Genomic DNA, 19,680 nt, shown 5'->3' with positions numbered 1-19,680 from the left:
GTAAGTGGTAACTTACAAATTCTGTTGTTAAGCATTGTGAGTTTTCACTTCTGGTTTATTTGAAATTTGTAATTATGGTATACTGTTTTTGTTGACAGAATCCTACCAATTCACTGAAACGTGCAAAATAACATAAATTACAACATAAACTATATTTATATTATTTCATATCATGTTCAATACTTTCATCCAGCAAGAACCCCATTGATTAGATCAATAGTAAAGGCATTTATAATGTAACAAAAGTATTTATTACAAATAAATGCTGTTCCTTTGATTTTTATATGCATCAAAGAATCCTGAAATATATATATATATATATATATATATATATATATATATATATATATATATATATATATATATATATATATATATATATATATATATATATATATATATATATAATGGTTTCCACAAAAATATGAACTGTTTTTAACATTGTTTTAGAGCAGCAAATCAGGATACAAGAAAGGTTTCTGAAAGATCATTTGATAGTGAAGACTGGGGTAACGGATGCTAAAAAGTCAGCTTTTACATAACAGGGATGGGGAAAAAAGAATATTTAAAAAAGTTATTTAAATATTAAGTAAAAAAAACGGTATTAATGTTTTTAATATATTTGTGATTTAATAAATGCAGTTTTGATAACCATAACATACTTCTTTCAGAAACATTAAGTATTTTATTTTATTTTATTTCATTTCATTTCATTTCATTTCATTTCATTTCATTTCATTTATTTTATTTTATTTTATTTTATTTTATTCCATTTCATTTCATTTATTTTATTTTATTTTATTTTATTTTATTTTATTTTATTTCATATTTCTTACGAAGACTTTTATTTTGAACTCTCATACTTCCCTTCTCTGATGTTATGTTTGTCTAGGCCACTGGTTTCTCGCTAACGTTAGATTACCATATTAGCAGATATGTCAATGATGAACGTTTGATTAACCAGAACATAGTGTTCAGAAGTTTTTTTTACTCGTCAGGTAAAGCTTTTTACCGTAACTTGATAGATTTAATAAAATATAATGCGAAAAATATGTAACGTAAGGTATTGAAACCTGAACCTCGTGGCTTCCGTCATTTTAAATTGCATTTTGTAAACTAAATGATGGTAGTAGTCAACAGACCGCTATAAACGTCAGTACAGTCTTATAATGAGTAATAAACTGTTGCCTGACAAATGTTATTCCATTAATCTTTGTGCAAAAATTAATCAACGAATTTACATAATGCTATCTTGCTATTTGGTCACTGTGTGGTTTTATTCTTCTTTACAGATGCCAAATGTCAATGCCAGTGAGTGTACTTCTCCACCTGATGGTGGAAATGTAGAGGAACGAAATGAAACCACACCACAAACAAAAACTCTTTCAGATGGTGTCAAAGTAACACCAGTGGCTAAATCATCCAATAACCAGACAAACAATAGAACTGACTTAGCTATTTTACCTGATAGAAGTCATTTCAATACTCAAAAGGATGTGAATCCAGATGGTGGACAACTGGATCCTTCATCACAAATACAGCCGGACACTAATGTGACAGAAGTTACCAACACTGAGAACACAAGGCAAACAGAGAGAGGACGTGTCACTGGAGAGTTGGGTATCACTAGTACTTCATTTATTGGGCCTGTGTGTCGTCCTGAGCCATTCATTGAGCAGGAGCTTTGCGAATTTTACAAAGAGCTTGAGGAAGTCGATAAGGTTGACCGGCATGATCTCCATCCCTCCAACAAGCCCAAAAGCGGCCATCCTAACAATACAGTCATTCCTGTTGTCGTAACTGATCACGGCAGAGCCTATAGACCTTACCCAGATCCACATGAGCGCAACCAACAAGATCAGAAGAGATGGAGACCTCACGTACAATGTGAATCGGATGACTTTGGTAGAAGAGGATATCCACAGCCGTGGTATCCTCCTCCACCATGGGTTCCTCTGGACCCAAGGGTGCAGTTCTTCCCTCCCCCAACCTCTGGAGGGGCTATCATTTATCCTCCAAACATGAGACCTCAGGAGAGCATCTTCCACAGTCTCCATGCCAACAACAACATCTGGGGCCCATGGGAAGGACCACCATTACCTTCAAACAGATGGCATGAACAAAACAGCGGTTTCCAGTCACACGAGCATCCTGGATTCTCTGGGGAATATGAAACAGAGCAGCATTATCATGAAAAGGACCAATATCAGTATTATAATAATATTGCTTTAGTGCTCATACTGTTGAGAGGAGTCCCAGGATCTGGAAAATCCACTTTGGCCAGGTGAGCAAACCTCAAAATATAGTGAAAAGACCTTATTGATGTTTATGCACCACATTAGTGCTCAAATGTTTGATTAAATATTGAAGACATAAGCATTATAAGCAATGCTTTTACTGATTGGTTGAAAGTTGTGCTAACATTGTCCTAATGGCATGTTTTGATTAGTTTATGTAAGCAGAGAAATAGATGTCTGATATTGCACTGTATGTCTCTCAGAGAGCTCCTGTCCACTGGTCCCAGCGGAGTAATACTGAGCACAGATGACTTCTTTTTCCAAGACAACATATATGTGTATGATTCTGCTCTGCTTGGGGATGCACATGACTGGAATCAGAAGAGAGGTGAGGACAGGCTAAGTTACATCTGGGACACTGGAATGTTAAATTATTAATTTATATACAAATATAGTATGCATGTGTGTGTGTGTATATGTATGTATATATATATATGTGTGTGTGTGTGAGAGATTTTAACATGTCTAGGCTATAAGTAATATATATATATATATATATATATATATATTTTTTTTAATAAATACATTTTATTTTATGTATTTATTAAATATGTATTTATCAAATACATAATTTAACATTAGTTGGGAGACTCCAGTCCAGGTCATATTTCAGCCCAAAAATCAATCTTATATATGTTTTAATGGATTATATTTAGTAAATGAGAATTCTTTTTATAATTATTTTCAGTGTTGATTCACTTGATTCGTAATGCTTCAATGCATTCATTTTCACTACTACAGTTTTCACTATTAAAGTTAAAAAAGGGGGAAAAATTACATTAAATAAGTTAATTTATTTATCAAACATCAGTTCTGTATAAATACATATAATTCAATTTGAATGGTAATAATAGGATTTAAATGCATTACATTAAATAGAAATGGCATATATTAATTTGCTTAATTTTCAGGAAAACAATTTTTTACAGCAAAACAATCTAAAGAATCATAAATCTTTCTTTATTTATATATATATATATATATATATATATATATATATATATATATATATATATATATATATATATATATATATATATATATGTTGCTTTTGAGGTAAAATATGACCAGGACTTTTTTAACCAATTCTTTATGGCTTTGTCATTTCTAAGCTGAACAGGTGATGTTGGAGGGCCGATCACCTGTTATCATCGACAACACTAATGTTAAAGCCTGGGAAATGAAGCCTTATGTTCAAATGGTGAGTTGGCATCTTTAAATAATGCCAGGGATTGGAATATTTTTGTGAAATGCAAGTTAAGCTTTAAATCTGCTCTGAACACTGGCTGAAAGTTTTATTAGCAGTGCTTTACAACATTTCCATATGTTTGCATTCAGCGATTTGTATTTCAATGCAAGGATTTCTCCAGCTATTTGCTAAATGAACTATATCTGCTTACTAATTAGTAACACATTTTTATTAATTTACTTTATTTCACACAGGCTTTAGACAATGGATACAGAGTGGACTTTGTTGAGCCAGATACCCGCTGGAAATATGATCCTGCCCAGTTAGAAAAGTAAGTCTGTTAATAGTTTTGGTTCTCAGGAACAATGTGACTTTTATTAATCACTGTATGAGAAACACTATTGACTTTGGATCGTATTTTGGCTTACGGTACAGAGGTACAGATTTCAGTTGTGAGTAAGTGGATAAAACGTTTTATAGTCTAGGATCAGTAAGTATCTTTCATATCCCTATGAATAAGACCAGGTTAGATTAAGAGCCATTGTTACTTTCATTAATTAGTTTTATTTTCAACTAGCTTGGTATAGCCTTCTAATAGAGCTCGGCTGTCCTGGTAATTTCCTGTCTATTCATTTAATCAACAGGAGGAACAAGCACGGAGTCCCTCGAGAAACAATAGCAAAGATGCTGGATGGTTTCGAGCGGCCAGTGAATGTTGACATTGTGATGAATTCTGTAGTGCCTCGCCATAAAAAGAAAGGCAATTAACAGAACCAGTGATTTTTAGCTGTTCTTAAATTAGAAATATTGCCATGTTATCATTCTTAATGATAGTAGGTATATAATATGGTTTATTTTAAGTTATTTTCATACATACTGATGCAGCTAAAGGTGTTTTTAATGACTGTTTGGTGATTTTAATGTTTTAATGACCATTGGTCAAAACATTTAAAAAAAGAAAGAGAATGTCTGTTTAAGTGGTATCACTTTCTTTTGTATTTTTTGTCATTTTGCTTAGTGCACATATGAAAGTGTTCTTTGCTGGTTTTGTCCATTGTAAATGACCACATTGATACCTGTGAAATATTGGCAGGATAAGACCATTATAGTCTGTCTGATAAATCCTTTGAAATTTAGACAGTCTGACACATAAAATTAATGCTGAGCTTCCAGATGGAAGACCAAATGTATCTATAGTGATAGACCAAATATGTATCTGTAGTGACATGCTGAATTAGGAGCATTTTTAGAGCATGATTCTTATTTTCCATTTTTTCAAAAGACCAGCAGCTCAGTCTAGACACTGATCTAATCTCAGGGTTTATATTTTATGCGTATGCTGGTGCGGTACATTGTTGATGGCTCATGTTCTAAACAAGACACTGTTTTCTGAAGTGCTGATTTTTATTTTTTTTGTAAATGTTGATTTGTTTTGATAAAATGGAAATAATAAATTTCTACAATTGGGTGTTTTTCACTGTGGGTTGATAAAAGGTTTCTTTTTTTAAGCACATTTCAATTTTTCATTAACTGAAATAAAATAATAAATGGAAAAAAAAAAACATTACAATTATAAATGCTGCCTTGTCAGTAGCAAAAAAAAAATAAAAATAAATAAACCTGTAAATTTAAATGGCTGAAAGAAAGATAAATCAAAGCTTAATAGACAATTATATGAAATGACAAAAGCACATTATTAAAAGCAAAATTACTTTATCATGTTCTTTTAATGGCGAATCCTTGACTTTTAAAAACTAGGTTTTATTATTATTTTTTATTTAAAAATGTCCCCCAGTGCAGTATTATATGGATAATTTATTATTATTTAGATTTGTTTTTATATTTTCCAGTTTAATTAAAATTTTAGTATTCTTTTTATGTGCTTTTTGTTATTTTTTATATTTCTATATAGCTTTAATTAATTTTAGTTTAGTTTTAGTTGCTTTAATTCAACTTATTTAAGTTAACATTTCTGAAGTCTTCAAAGTAAGAATTGTTCATCTAATATTTTTATTTTTATTTATTTATTTTAACGACACTGGTGCAGTGCCTTTATCAATTGAAACCATACAAAGGCGGAGACCCTCTGTCATGCTCCTCATGGCCTATAGGAGTCACTGTTGCACCACAATCCAACCCGCTAGCAACCGAATAGAAACGCTCGTTTGTACACTAGCCATTTACATCATTATTATAGCAGTTTATTTCTTTTTCCAAACCCAAACCACTGATATAGCCACAAGAAATACAGTCATGCCCTTAAATAAATAAACTCGATCGGAGAAGGTTAGTGAAGGGTCTGTATTGAGCGGAGCTGCACTGACTGGTGTAGATAGGGACAAATTGGCGCCATTTTGAAGCCGACTGGAGGATCACAGCGGTGGGAGAAGCGAGTGGAGCGCGCACTTTTTCCCCAATAAGGCAAGTTAAACGTCTGTTTGAATTTAAACCGCACGTATATGGAATCTTCCCGCGCCGAGTGGAGTCCGTTAACGGGAATTAGAATTTCGTGGCTTGTTAGTAGGCGCTTTTTTCCTTTTTCGGTGGTTGGTTTTCTATTCTTCTGTTAACCCATGCGATGATCTTGTACTCTCACTCTCTTTCTCCTCAATTTGTCTCCTCAGAACGCAGATTGCAATGACAGTTGTTGTTAGTTTACGTGTAACGTTTGTTTTCGTGGCCGTTTCCATTGCTAAAGAGGGCCGTGCACTTTCCTGGTGCCTCGTGTGTGTAACGTTACATGCATATGAGTGTTTGTGTTTAGCTCTGTTAGCTTAGCTTAGCTGCTCGTAAACCGCTTCGGCCACTTTTTAAAATACGATTAAAAACGTATTTCAGATTCTACCTTTGTAGTTTGCATTCATTTTTTTCTTGTGGTATAATTTAGTCCATTGCATGTTGAGATGGGACGTGCTGTTGTGCATTGGCTCTAGATAGTAACAGGAGCTGTTAGTGGTGTGCAATGCATTTTAGCTTGTAAACACCCCCTTAGGGGTGTTATCCCGGTTTCTATGGGATAAACCACTGTAAAGGGAATGAAATGACAGCTGGTCTGTGATCAAGGTTGTATTTTGTACTGGTTGAGCTGCACAAAGACATCAGTTGAGAAAGTCAACCTGCTGTCAGGGTGTGAGTATTTTTTCCCCCGTGCAAAATCGTTGTGAGGATGTAATGGTGTCTGTAAATAGCTGGAAAGACGATGCATTGTTTACTAATCGCATACATAGAGGTGTTGTAAAATACGGTATGTGTTTGGCGATTGTGAAACACTTGCACTGTGTTGAACCTGCTTATTTTCACCTTATCTTGCATTATTAATTCCTTGCTTAATAACTTTCATGGATTGCTCTTAAAGGTAATACGAAGCATCAATAATGCATTTATTTGCGTTTTGAATAATTTCTTAATCTACTGCGTATTTAAAGACCACGTAAAATCCAAATCAATGTAGTTTTTTAAAATAATGTATTAGTAATATTTTTATTTTATTGTTAATAATCATTTTGCGTGTACAATGTAGTCTACACGAAACATGACTATTAACATAAAAAAATACTAATACATAATACTAATTATTTAAAAAAAAAACTACTTTTGTAAATATCTATTTCTACCTGTTATTTTCAGATTATATATATTAAAAAAAATTGTGAAGGGATATTTTTTAAAGCTGCATGAAATAAAAATTGACCTAATTTTTAAATTAATATTATAGATCTTATTGTAAATGATCCATGCGTATAGTGTATTTCTCATTAAAATGTATATAAATGTATATTTCACGTTGAAAATTATGTAGAAATATGATAACTCATCAAATATTGATTTTGTCCAATCAAAGCAAAAAAAATACAAATCCTTCAATACTTCCTGCTCTAATTTCCTGTTGATGAAGTTGAGGTCTTTCTTAATTAATTTTTATGGCTGTAGGATTAATTTTGCTGATTAAAACTATGAATTACAGCTGATTATTACTTATTATGCATTCGTTTTAATTAGCATTTTTGTCATGTCTGTTTTGATTGGGCTTGTTATTGTAATTCACTTGTGGGAGTTGTTTTAGATTACTAAACAATAAAACCTCTGTGCACATGAACGAAATTGAAAGTATAGCTTTTGAATTGAAATTTGTCTGTGGCAAAAAGACTGCTCTTTCTAAAATGGGTTTTTTTGTCACCGTCAGTATTTAACCGTCCAGAGGAAGTGATGTTTTGGCCAGCATCCTGCAGTTTTTGAAGAAGGGGGTGGGGGGGTATAGCCACAGTCAAATCCATATCAAGGGTCCATTGGAAAATTTCTTTATCGTCACATTCTTTTCCGAAAGAGTAATTGATAGAAATTTCTTGTTCATTTGTAAGCATTGTGCGCTGACACAGTCATGTGGTTTTTTTTTTTTGTTTTTTTTTTTGGACCCGTTTGCAGCGAGCGTTGATTGGAGAGCATGGCTCACTCCAAGAATCGAGCCACGGATGGCAAAATCACTTACCCGCCGGGGGTGAAGGAGATCTCCGATAAGATCTCCAAGGAGGAGATGGTTCGGAGACTGAAGGTGAGAAGAAAAAATTTGTCAATCACCCAAGTTGAAACAGTTTGTTATTAGTGGTGAATGTTTTTTTTTCTTGTTTGTTATGTAATTACAGTGAATAATGAGTACTGAAGCTTGTCCATACACCTCTTTGGACAGATATAGCCTACAAGTTTTCTGATGCCATTAATGAGTAATCAGTGTTATTTAATATTTATGTACAATTGAAATATTTTATTTTTTTCTGTTTTCATTTTAGTTTTTTCTTATTTTATTATAAAGCTTAAATTCAGTTAAGTTTTAGTAATCTTATTTTTTTAGCAAGTTTCTCAAAATAATGGAACTTTAAAAAAAATAATTAAATAAATTCAAATTTAGCTTTTATTTCTGTGTTAAACAGAAATTATTTAATTTGTTTCGCAACATTTTAGTAATTTTATATTTTTAAAGTATTTATATTTATCTTTACATTTTTGTAATTTTTGAAATTGACTAAAATGTTGTGCATTTTATAGTCTAATATTTATATCTTATTTTATTTGTTAACAAAACCAATTATTTTATAGTTTCGGTTTTATTGAACAATACAAAAACTGTCAATAAACAAAAATAATAATTAATTTGGTTTTATTTGTGTTGATTGATCTTTATTTTGTCAGGAATTTTTCTCCTTGGTTATCTTAGCAGTATTTTGCGCAAATATTATAGTGTTTAGTGATTTATTCTTTAAACCTTAGCTGAGATTTTATTACACAGAATGAAATTATAGTTTTTCTGCTCGTATTTCAAGCTGTTTTTACAGCTTGTAGAATCTGTTTCCTCTCTCTGTGGCTTTGTCACTTATGTCTATTTTTAAGTAAGAATGCCAAGTGAAAGTGTGTTTCCCATTAGAGTGTCTTGCATCACACTCTACATGTCAGTTGGATGCAAGGTTGACATACGACTTTATTGTGCTTTTCAAAATCAGATGGTGGTGAAAACCTTCATGGACATGGACCAGGACTCAGAGGAGGAGAAAGAACTCTATCTGAACTTGGCCTTGCATCTCGCCTCAGATTTTTTCCTCAAACACCCAGACAAAGACGTCAGACTACTTGTGGCCTGCTGTCTTGCAGATATATTTCGCATCTATGCCCCTGAAGCACCATACACATCACCCGATAAACTTAAGGTTGGAAAACTCAACGTCTATTGATTTTACTGCAGTGTTAGTTCCATATGTCAGTGAAGAACTATAAATGTTTATATCTTTAATAACATTTTAAATTCCCACCATGATGACTACCATGTTGAGATCACATGACCAGTCTAATACTTTTGAAGCTGTTATGACTCCATTAAGTACAATTGGGTTTTGTTTTTTGGAAAAAAGTTTAATTATATTAGTATGTATTAAAATTGATGCGCTCAAATTTTGAAGGTGATATTTGTGTCTCAGTATTTCTTCACCTTGAACAAAAGACAGCAACCGATCGTGTTGTTCAGCAGAAAGTACTAAAATAGCACTGTGGTCTCTCATGCATTGCCTTTACAGGTGCTAAAAATATTTAAAAACTCTGCTCTTCTTTTCTACTCAGGATATTTTTATGTTCATAACTCGGCAGCTGAAAGGGCTGGAAGACACCAAGAGTGCCCAGTTTAATCGATATTTTTATCTACTGGAGGTATGGCACTCAACTAAAATAGAAAAGCAAGGTCTAACAATGGTTTTTGAACCAGCAGCTGACCTTGTCTTTTTCCTTTCTGGCTCTCTAGAACATCGCTTGGGTGAAGTCCTACAACATCTGCTTTGAATTGGAGGACAGCAACGAGATCTTTACTCAGCTCTACAGAACGCTGTTCCAAGTGATAAAGTGAGTCTGTTGTTTATGTCTGTCCATTCAAGAGTTCAATACAGACAAAACAAAACATAACTTTTTATATTTTAACTCACACACACACATCTATCTATCCATCTATATTATATAGATGGATAGATAGTACAATAAGTTCAATATCACACTAGTGCAAATGTGATACTCAGCTTATACAACAGTTCATTAAGAAGTTAATATTGTGTTATTTTAGACACAATGTTGTCTGTTTTGCTCAATTTTGCCAACCAGAAGATAAAGACAAAGCAGAACTGTCCATCTCCGAGTAACCCACAGCGACGTTTCATTTCTTTATCCACGTTTTGAATGAATTTGGTGAACCATTTGGCGCGTTGAACCATTGGCCTATGCGTTGGCTTTGAAGTGGCGGTGTATGACATCAAAGCACCGCGAAAGCGATTCAAAAGCACAAGGAGTCGTCTGCTCTATAAGCTCTTGCGGTTCTCTGATGTCACACACCGATCGGCCTGATGGTGATGATCCACTTCAAGTCCATCAAGCCTAATCTTTCAATGAACCATTCATTAAGAACAATTTACTTCACTCCTGAATGAATCAGCCATTTGAACGAATCAAACTAATGAATAAATCACTCGATGACTAAGTCATTAAGACATTTACCACCACCTACTGGCAGTTTTAGTTTACTATGTAGAGTATTATTTCATTAAATAAATAATTTTATTATTAGTACTATGAAAATAAGAAAATAAATGATTAAAGTTGTAGTTCACCCAACCAAAAATGACAATTCTGTCATTTACTCACATGGTCCAAAAGAGTAGGCTATATGTAATACATTTTCTCAAACAAAATATTTATTGCTGAACCTACTTTTTGTAATGCCTGATGCTTTAATTAAATTCGATTAATTAATCACCACATCATGTAATTTTAATCGCTGATGCTTTTTTATATATATATATATATATATATATATATATATATATATATATATATATATATATATATATATATATATATATATATATATTAGAGGTCGACCGATATATCGCTCGGCCGATATATCGGGCCGATATTTGTAATTTTTTAGGATATCGGCCTAGTAGCACCGATTTAAAGTCAGGCACGTCGGCAGGCAGCCCCATGTTATTGGCGCTGTGGAAAGTGCTGCTGCTGCCACTGCATGTGAAGCACCCCAAGCCAAAACTTTTGGAAGATTCAACAACAGACCTGTGAGATAAAGGTAGTCAGAGAATTTCACTCTGTAAATGGAGTGGAGAAGTTGGCAGCTCTCACAAACACTGCAGCGTGATTGAGGGCTCCGTTACTCCGCCCCGCTCACAGACAGCACCGCGCTCGGAGAGACAGCTGTCCTGGAGATGCCCAGAACGGTGAATAACATTTGTTCGGAAGCATGGTTTGATGCAGACAAAAACCAGTTTTCCATCCAACTCATTTGTATTTAGGGATGTCAACATTTATTAATTTCCATGATCGATCGTCGTTTAAATTAACAATCAAGTGATAACCTTAATTCTGCAAAATGCGTCTGCAGCGGTATTATTATTATTATTATGTGCAAAAGCCACTTGGGAAAAAAAAGTTGCGCATGTTCAGTCCACACTCAGTGGTAATGCGGAGCGGAGGAGCTTGAACGCCCCGCGCATTTTGGCTTCCCTATCAGATATAATGATGAAGGAAAGAGGTCAGAGTGAAAAGATTGTGCCAGATCTTTATGAACAGGAGAAGAAAAAAGTTGTGGATGAACTATCCCGAGCATCCCCTGTTGCGCTCAGGGGATTGAGAGCTATGTGACGATAACTGCTCACTTCATCACAGCAGACTGAGAGATGAGAAGTCGGGGTATTATGCTAAAAAGAAGATATTATGCCATGTGCACTAAGTTGATTTCATATATTTTAATTCAATAATTTAATGTTAATAAAAAAAGACAAAACGTATGTTTATATGTCTTGGCCTTTTTTTTTCTTTTTTTTTCGCTGATCCGAAAAATGATCCGATCCACACGAGGACGAGCGAGCGCGGGTTTGACGAGACGTATTTGGAGGTTATTGCTCACGTCTCATTCTGCACATATCCAAATGTTTCCATATTCGCAATGTATCTGAATGTTAAACTATAATTAATATATATATATATATATATATATATATATATATATATATATATATATATATATATATATATATATATGTATATGTGTGTGTGTGTAAACTAGACGGAACAAATCATCCTCTTCACATGAGCAAAAACGTCCTTGGCATAACACCAGAGAGGACCGGTATATGGTGTATTTAAACTGACCAGTGTAACCTTTTAAATGTTTGGTTGACTGGACTTTATTTTAATAATGAACAGACTGCGATGTAAGTTTGAAATTAGAATGAACTTTAGATGTTCTGTGTCATTTATACCAAACAAAAATGTTGCTAGTTGCTAGTGTGTTTGCAGCACTACTGTTATTTATTTTTTATATATTTATTTTTTTATATTTTTCAGTTTAATTGATTTTTATTTCTAAAATTGTATTTATTTAAATGTATATTTAAGTTTACATTTATGTTCCAACAAACTTTAAAAATTCTACTTGATAAATGTAAATGCTCTAAAACTTTTATGTAAATGATTGACTATATATTACCTGTTTTATATATTACCTGTTTTATATATTTAATACTTGGTCAGTTTATTGATTTGTTTGGTTAACTTTGGATACATTTTTTTATTTTAATACCATGCAGTGCACTAAATTAAGATTCGAGAGATGGTTCAAGTCAGTGCTCAATAAATGATGATAAGTTTAGAAAGGTTGTGCATCCACATATTATTAGTGTGACATTTTAACATGCAAATCAAGAGGAAAACTCCAAGATATCGGCCCTAAAAATCGGCAGCACATATCGGCCATCGGCTGACCCTGACCTCCAAGCATCGGCTATAGAAAAACCCATATCGGTCGATCTCTTATATTTATATATATATATATATATATATATATATATATATATATATATATATATATATATATATATATATATATATATATATATATATTAGAGCTGCAACTAACGATTATTTTTCTGTCGACTAATCTAACGATTATTTTTATTACAATAAATAATTAATCTAATGTTCTTTTTTTTTATTAGCTAATGAATCCTTTGGATAACTTTACAAAAAAATATATAAATACAACTTCTAATATAATATTTCAACCTTTATTCATTTTCAACCTATGTGGTTGAAGTTTTTACAGTATAAAATAATGATGACAAAAAAATTTTTTTTACTATGGTAAATATGAGCTTATGATAGCGTTTATAATTAAATCACAGTAGCCATAAATTTATAGTTGTCTGAGACGTCATGAAATGTTCTTTAGCATCACAAACCATAAAATGTAGTCCGGGTTCTGCTATGGTTTAGCATGGTTTCCAGAGATCTGGAGCTGATTCGGGGAAGCTCGGTGGTTTGTGACTGTTGTCTCGTGGCGCGCTGTCTTTGAAGGGGCCGTTGACATATCACGTCTTTTGCGCGCTCAAGTTAGTTATTTCCAATGTAGGCGCGTGATAAGCGCGCTCATAATGGAAGCGGCGCGGTCGCGACGTGCACGCGATGCGACACGCTCCTTTTTTCCAGGCGCGTCCGCACCAGTATGCCGTTACGCGAGATGTAAATAAACAGTGTGACGTCGACGCGTCGTTGCAGCACTAATATATATATATATATATATATATATATATATATATATATATATATATATATAAACAAAGAGAGAGAGAGAGACACACACACACTTTTCTTTATATTTTCACTTTTCCAAGTAATGAAGTTGGTCTTTTGGTCATGTCTATAAATTCAAGAGTTTGATGTAGCCAATTTAGTTTATTATATCTAAACTAGGGCATCTAAACAGAAATTTACAATGTGCGATCAGTGCGTCAAGAGCACTCATGCACGCATCATAACGGACTCATGCGTGCTTACTGTACGACTCCTGTATGCCACCGCAAAAAAAACGAAAATATGTAGTCATATGATCATCAATATTTATCAAGATAAAAGTAAAACTTTTTAATCTATTTTAGACGGGTAATTTTTGAGTGATGATTCAAATGAAGTTTATATCACCAAATAATATTGTTGTATGATATCATCTAGTTCTTTTTGTAGTCTCATAATAGTGCTGCCATTTGGTTGGAGAGCTCATCAGTGATTCTTGCAGTAGCGACTGTCATAATACAGTATAGCATCTCCTTGGGGTACTGTTTTCTGTTAGAGATGTAAATGTGAAGCTGCAGCCTATTTGTTATGTCCTAATGATTTGTCAGCCTCCTGCTCGCTGATATTAGTTCCCTGCATTCGGTCAGATGACAATGATATCTGCGAATCCCAGGTGGAAACCCTTTATTGCATGTGCGCTATAAAGACTGCACATGGGGGTGATCCATCTCAGCCAGTGATGTTCACTCAGTTGGAAATGTCCTTTATGAGTGGGACACTGCAGCGCTTAGCTCTCATGTGTAAACTGAAAAACATAAAGTATTTCTGTTTTCTCTGCCTCATTACGTTTGATTCCCATCTTCCACTCCTTCACTTTAACTGCCTGATGTTCCTGTGTTTATCATGACTTTTTTTTGTTGTTGTTAGCAATGGACACAACCAGAAAGTCCACATGCATATGGTGGATCTCATGAGCTCAATAGTATGTGAGGGCGACTCTGTCTCACAGGAACTCCTGGATACTGTTCTGGTTAACCTGGTCCCAGCACACAAGGTAAAGAGAACTAATACACTTCAATTTTCACACACACACACACACAAAACAATCCAGGTCATCCAAGGAAAATATTAATAAATGTAAATTAAAAATTAAAAATAAAACATATACACACACACACACACACACTTTATTTAGAGAGCAGTTTCTTCAACCGCTATATAGAGCCAGAGGTATATTATGTACTTATGTTGCATTTTAAGCTCGGCTTATGATAACATGTCATTAATATTGTACATAACTTGCATTGCAGAGCCATTTAAGAAGCCATAAAGTCATATAATTGTGCATTACATTTAATGTGGGTGGGACAATGCAGCATTTAGCAGAACTTTAGCCTCCTAGGTTTAGTTTGAAGTTAACTTCATATTGTTTTTATTTAATGCATATTTAAATGCAGTGATTTAACTTTAATTGCATGATTTAAATGGTAAAATACTTATTTGTATTTATTTTAGTCAGTACAAAAATACTACCATAATGTGTACTTATTTTAAATTTTTTTGTTGTTATCCTTTATGTATTTATTTATTTATTTATTGTAAACCAAAACAAGTCTAAACAGGTTTAATTTTATTTAGTGTTCGTTTCTTGACACGTGTCACGAGATTTATATAAAACAAAAATTTTAAATTTGAATTTCTCCATCTCGTCTTACAGAACCTCAACAAGCAAGCATATGATCTGGCTAAAGCCTTGCTGAAGAGAACTGCTCAGGCCATAGAGCCATACATTACCAACGTGAGTAAACATGATATATTGTAGTCACATTTACATAGAATGTACACCCTACCTCTCGTCGGCTGTGCCAAAATCATGCTGACTTACAAAGGTACAAGAAAGGTCTTCTCATTTATTTAAATCGTGAGTAATCCCTAATAAACCTCCATGATTTGACTCCAGACCTTTTGCTTTTGAAAACTCGTTGAGGCTTGCAACATTAACCGGAGATCAAGAGTGCCTTTCCATGCTCCTACAGCATGTTGAGCTTAAATACATTCATCAGTAACACCCGCAGGAGCGTTGAACACTGTTATGCTATGAATTTTATTCCCTGCAGTGCTCATTAAAAGCACTAGAGATATTGAGAATAAGTGTGGAGGACAATCCTTCTCAGTAAATCCTAATTTATTTTCTGTTCTGTACAAGCACTCTGTTGTAGATGGCCTCTCCCACCAATATTTGAAGCCACTTACTCTTTAATTTTGATCTAATACCAGCTTTCTAAAACTAATCTTTAATCAACGCTATATGAAATGTTGATGCCAGATGGTTCTGCAGTGGGTTTAAAGGGGTGCCGTTTTCCAGTGCCGTGCGGTAGACACTTACAGATGCCAGTGTGTGATGTACAGTTTGGTGTCTCTTAGTTCTTTAACCAGGTGCTGATGCTGGGGAAGACTTCAGTTAGTGATCTGTCAGAACATGTCTTTGACCTAATCCTGGAGCTGTACAACATCGACAGCCATCTACTGCTGTCTGTCCTGCCGCAGCTGGAGTTCAAGCTCAAGGTAAGATGGCTTGGTGATGATACATGGCATTTAGTCGTCTTTAGGGATATTAGAGAAACGTTTTGCCCCTTTGTGAAGCACTCAAAAATGTTATGTAAATGGTTAGCCTGTTTTATTTGTTTTGGATTTTATTTACTATATTGCATTATTCTTAATTCTATTATAACATTTTATTATTATAATTTTTTGTATTATATTCATTATATCAGCCATTGGCCCTTTTACTCAATACACTAGCCACTAAAAACATGCTTAGCATGTTGTCCCCAGTATCCAAGAGTTGTCTCAGCCTCTGTTTGCAAGATATTGGCATTTAAAAAAAAAACATTTATTTGGTTTTATTTCATTATTACTATTTTTATTATTAGTAGTATTTATTTTTTAAATGTTATGTACTTTGGCTGTCACTAACGATTATCTTGTTGATCGAGTGAGAGATCGGTGAATTATTCTGATGATTAGTCAAGTAGTCTGATAATTATATTACATATTATTTTGAGGTAATCAAAACAGACCTAAGCAAGCAATAGCCTTTATATTATAATAGCAGTGAGGCAATAATAATTGGTTCAGATGGAGTATCAAAAGCAAGTAATCATGGTTTTATTGAATAAAACTGTAAAAATATATAATGTATTATAAACAATAGGACTAACGTACATTATGCATTAAATGAAAGGCCTGCAGAGACCCCAGTGGCCTGCTTGTTTTTACACTTTACAGGGCATTTCATGGATTTTTGTCTGTGGAATACCTCACTTTCCGGTTACTCGACATGGGCAAAATGCAATCAAAGATTATTTTATAATCAAATACTCAAATTGAATCCAGGAATCGTTACATCTCTATTATGTTTGTAATATCAGCCATTGGCCCTCCAGCTTTCTTGGTATTGGCCCTGGCCATAGACAAAACAGCAGATGATAGGTGTTTTTGTTTTATATATATATATATATATATATATATATATATATATATATATATATATATATATATATATATATATATATATATATATATATATACTCAGAGTGTGGTTTGAACTTACCCATTGAGGTAATTAAAAACTTGAAATTGATGATAATTGTTTATATTGATACTTGTAACTCCATTTTCTTTTTAATAAATGGTTTAAAGGCTGAAAAGTTAATTTTATCATTTTATAAAACTTTGTTTTTGTGAAAGTGTAAACCTTTATCTGAACTGAAAATCATGCTTGTTGCAGTCATTGCAAAATCATAATTTTTATGGTCTGGCAAAAACCATCAATTAATGTTTTTAGGCATATCGGCTGATGAAATGAGTTTATTACTGGACCTCAAGCTATTTTATTTTACCCCTGCTCTAGGACGTCTGTAATAGCTCATGATTAATATCTTATAATAGCGTCGAAGCAGTACTTTATGAAATTTTTTTGCTGCCTGTGGGGTTGAAAAACCTCTTCAAATCCTCGAGTATATTAGCTGTGGTCAGAACCTGATGACACACATGTTGTTTTAATGGCCAAATAAATTCTGCCCTTTAGTGACTTACTTTACTTTTCCTGTGTTATGACAATGGAAAACTTGGTTCTGTTGTTTGTGAGTTAACTAAAAGGTAATAGATGCAAATTCTTTCTGCTTAAAAGTTAAGGGTTTCTAATAAATGGATATACCATTCCTGAGCGAAAAGATGCTGACACGCTGCATAAAAATAATTACACTTCAGCCGAGTCAGATTTAATCCAGCAATGGCCTGAAAGCATGGTTAGCATTTTTCAAAAACTAGCAAAGGCGATTACTTTCTTTTGTGTTGGCCATGTTATTAAACTTGTATACATTTTGACAAAAGCCGGTTGAGTTTGCAATTTGTGTATGAATGGAGGTTATTGGTTTGTTAGGAGCTGCCTGTTCCATGTACCTTATTTAACCTCACCAATTTATTCTTTTGTTTTTCTGCAAAGCACAATGATGATGAGGCTAAATCACCTAAATGGGTTCATTCAATCTTTGTGCTGTAATTAATGGCCACAGGCCTCGCTTTCTGCAATTATATCACCATGTGTGTTTTGTAGAGCAATGATAATGATGAGCGCCTGCAAGTTGTGAAGCTCCTGGCCAAGATGTTTGGTGCGAAGGATTCAGAGCTCGCTTCACAGAACAAACCTCTCTGGCAGTGCTACCTTGGGAGGTACAACTCACGTACAACATGTCCAATTACCTGTTCGTCTCTACACAAACTGAGAAAAGATTCAACCGCTAGATCAAGCTGAAAGATTTTGACCATATTCGTTTTCTGTGGTTTCTTAGGTTTAATGACATCCATGTCCCTGTTCGACTGGAATGTGTTAAGTTTGCCAGCCATTGCTTGATGAACCATCCAGACCTGGCAAAAGATCTCACAGGTACAAACTGTTCCCCTTCTTACTTTGACTTCCATTATACTTCACGACTGAGCATAAAAGTCAGCATGTAACTGAAATTGACCCTCTTTACTTTTTTAATACATGTTTTTAGTCTTATTGTGCATAGTTTTAAAGAAAATATATTTATCCTAAATAAAGTAACAAAAATGGCAATTTTCTAGTTAGGTATTGTTTAGTATAATGCAACCAGTCAAAAGCTTGTTCAGAAGTGGGTGCCTGTGATTTAAGTAAATTTTATTTATATAGCACATTTAAACACAGCGTAGCTGACCAAAGTGCTGAACAGAGTATTAAAAAACAATAATAATAAATAAAAATAAAATAAGAATAAAACAACATGGAAGACAGTATACTAAAAAAACACAGTACTAATATTAAAACGCCTGGGAGAAAAGATGTTTTCAAGCTCTTTTTAAAAATGATAATAGAAGGTGCAAGGTGAATATCCAGTGTCAGCTGATTCCATAAGCGAGGGGCAGCAACTGAAAAAGCTCTGTCGCCCTTGGTTTTTAAACGTGGTACATATAAAAGATACTGATCAGCAGAACTTAAGGATCTACTAGATGAATGTGGGATAATAAGATCTTTTAAATAAGAGGGGGCTTGATCATTAAGAGCTTTAAAAACAAGCAAGATAATTCTAAACTGAATTCTGAAATGGACTGGGAGCCAATGAAGCGATGATAAGATCGGGGTGACATGGTCAAATTTCTTTGCTCTGGTTAACATCCTTGCAGCTGCATTTTGAACCATCTGGAGGTGAGAAATGGTTGACTGAGGAAGGCCCAAATACAAGGAGTTGCAATAATCTAAACGCAATGTGATAAAAGCATGAATGACCTTCTCCAAATCTTGAAACGACAAGAATGACTTAAGTTTAGAAATAATCTGTAGTTGATAAAAACTATTTTGGTAACACTTTAGAATAAGGTTCCATTAGTTAATGTTAGTTAACTACTTTCGTTAACATGAACTAAGCAAGAACAATCCTTCTACAGCATTTATAAGTCTTAGTTCATGTTAATTTCAACATTTACTAATGCATTATTTAAATCAAAAGTTGTGCTTGTTAACATTAGTTAATGCACTGTGAATTACCATGAACTAACAATGAATAA

At 33.7% G+C, this 19,680-nt stretch overlaps 2 protein-coding genes across 2 annotated transcripts in view; both read left to right on the top strand.

Annotated features, from left to right (window-relative positions):
* Nucleotides 1–883: 883 nt before the first annotated feature.
* On the top strand, nucleotides 884–4,958 carry LOC113058662 (NEDD4-binding protein 2-like 2). Its single transcript, XM_026226778.1, has 6 exons — nucleotides 884–998; nucleotides 1,293–2,284; nucleotides 2,501–2,625; nucleotides 3,410–3,498; nucleotides 3,741–3,817; nucleotides 4,131–4,958. Exons 2-6 carry the CDS (start codon nucleotides 1,293–1,295, stop codon nucleotides 4,252–4,254), a joined length of 1,407 nt encoding a protein of 468 aa, XP_026082563.1. The 5' UTR covers nucleotides 884–998; the 3' UTR covers nucleotides 4,255–4,958.
* Nucleotides 4,959–5,754: 796 nt separating this feature from the next.
* The window catches only part of LOC113058661 (sister chromatid cohesion protein PDS5 homolog B-like), a 32,879-nt gene continuing 18,953 nt past the window's right edge, over nucleotides 5,755–19,680 (top strand). Inside the window, exons 1-10 of the mRNA XM_026226777.1 lie at nucleotides 5,755–5,907; nucleotides 7,909–8,035; nucleotides 8,979–9,182; nucleotides 9,589–9,675; nucleotides 9,767–9,864; nucleotides 14,521–14,647; nucleotides 15,311–15,391; nucleotides 16,018–16,158; nucleotides 18,212–18,327; nucleotides 18,447–18,541. Of these exons, the coding sequence (XP_026082562.1) occupies nucleotides 7,928–8,035; nucleotides 8,979–9,182; nucleotides 9,589–9,675; nucleotides 9,767–9,864; nucleotides 14,521–14,647; nucleotides 15,311–15,391; nucleotides 16,018–16,158; nucleotides 18,212–18,327; nucleotides 18,447–18,541 (1,057 nt within the window). The 5' untranslated portion in view covers nucleotides 5,755–5,907; nucleotides 7,909–7,927. The remainder of the gene's footprint in view (nucleotides 5,908–7,908; nucleotides 8,036–8,978; nucleotides 9,183–9,588; nucleotides 9,676–9,766; nucleotides 9,865–14,520; nucleotides 14,648–15,310; nucleotides 15,392–16,017; nucleotides 16,159–18,211; nucleotides 18,328–18,446; nucleotides 18,542–19,680) is intronic.

Source organism: Carassius auratus, chromosome 40, assembly GCF_003368295.1.
Source record: "Carassius auratus strain Wakin chromosome 40, ASM336829v1, whole genome shotgun sequence".
Lineage (NCBI taxonomy): Eukaryota > Metazoa > Chordata > Actinopteri > Cypriniformes > Cyprinidae > Carassius > Carassius auratus.
Note: the sequence above shows the minus strand (reverse complement) of the source record. Positions and strands in the feature narration are given on the sequence as shown.

What these genes read in the sequence shown, in the direction of transcription:
- LOC113058662 (XM_026226778.1), top strand. Translation starts at nt 1,293, where the DNA reads ATGCCAAATGTCAATGCCAGTGAGTGTACTTCTCCACCTGATGGTGGA. An exon ending in TGACTGGAATCAGAAGAGAG is followed by an intron (nt 2,626 to 3,409) that starts GTGAGGACAGGC and finishes GTCATTTCTAAG; the next exon opens with CTGAACAGGTGATGTTGGAG. An exon ending in GATCCTGCCCAGTTAGAAAA is followed by an intron (nt 3,818 to 4,130) that starts GTAAGTCTGTTA and finishes TTTAATCAACAG; the next exon opens with GAGGAACAAGCACGGAGTCC.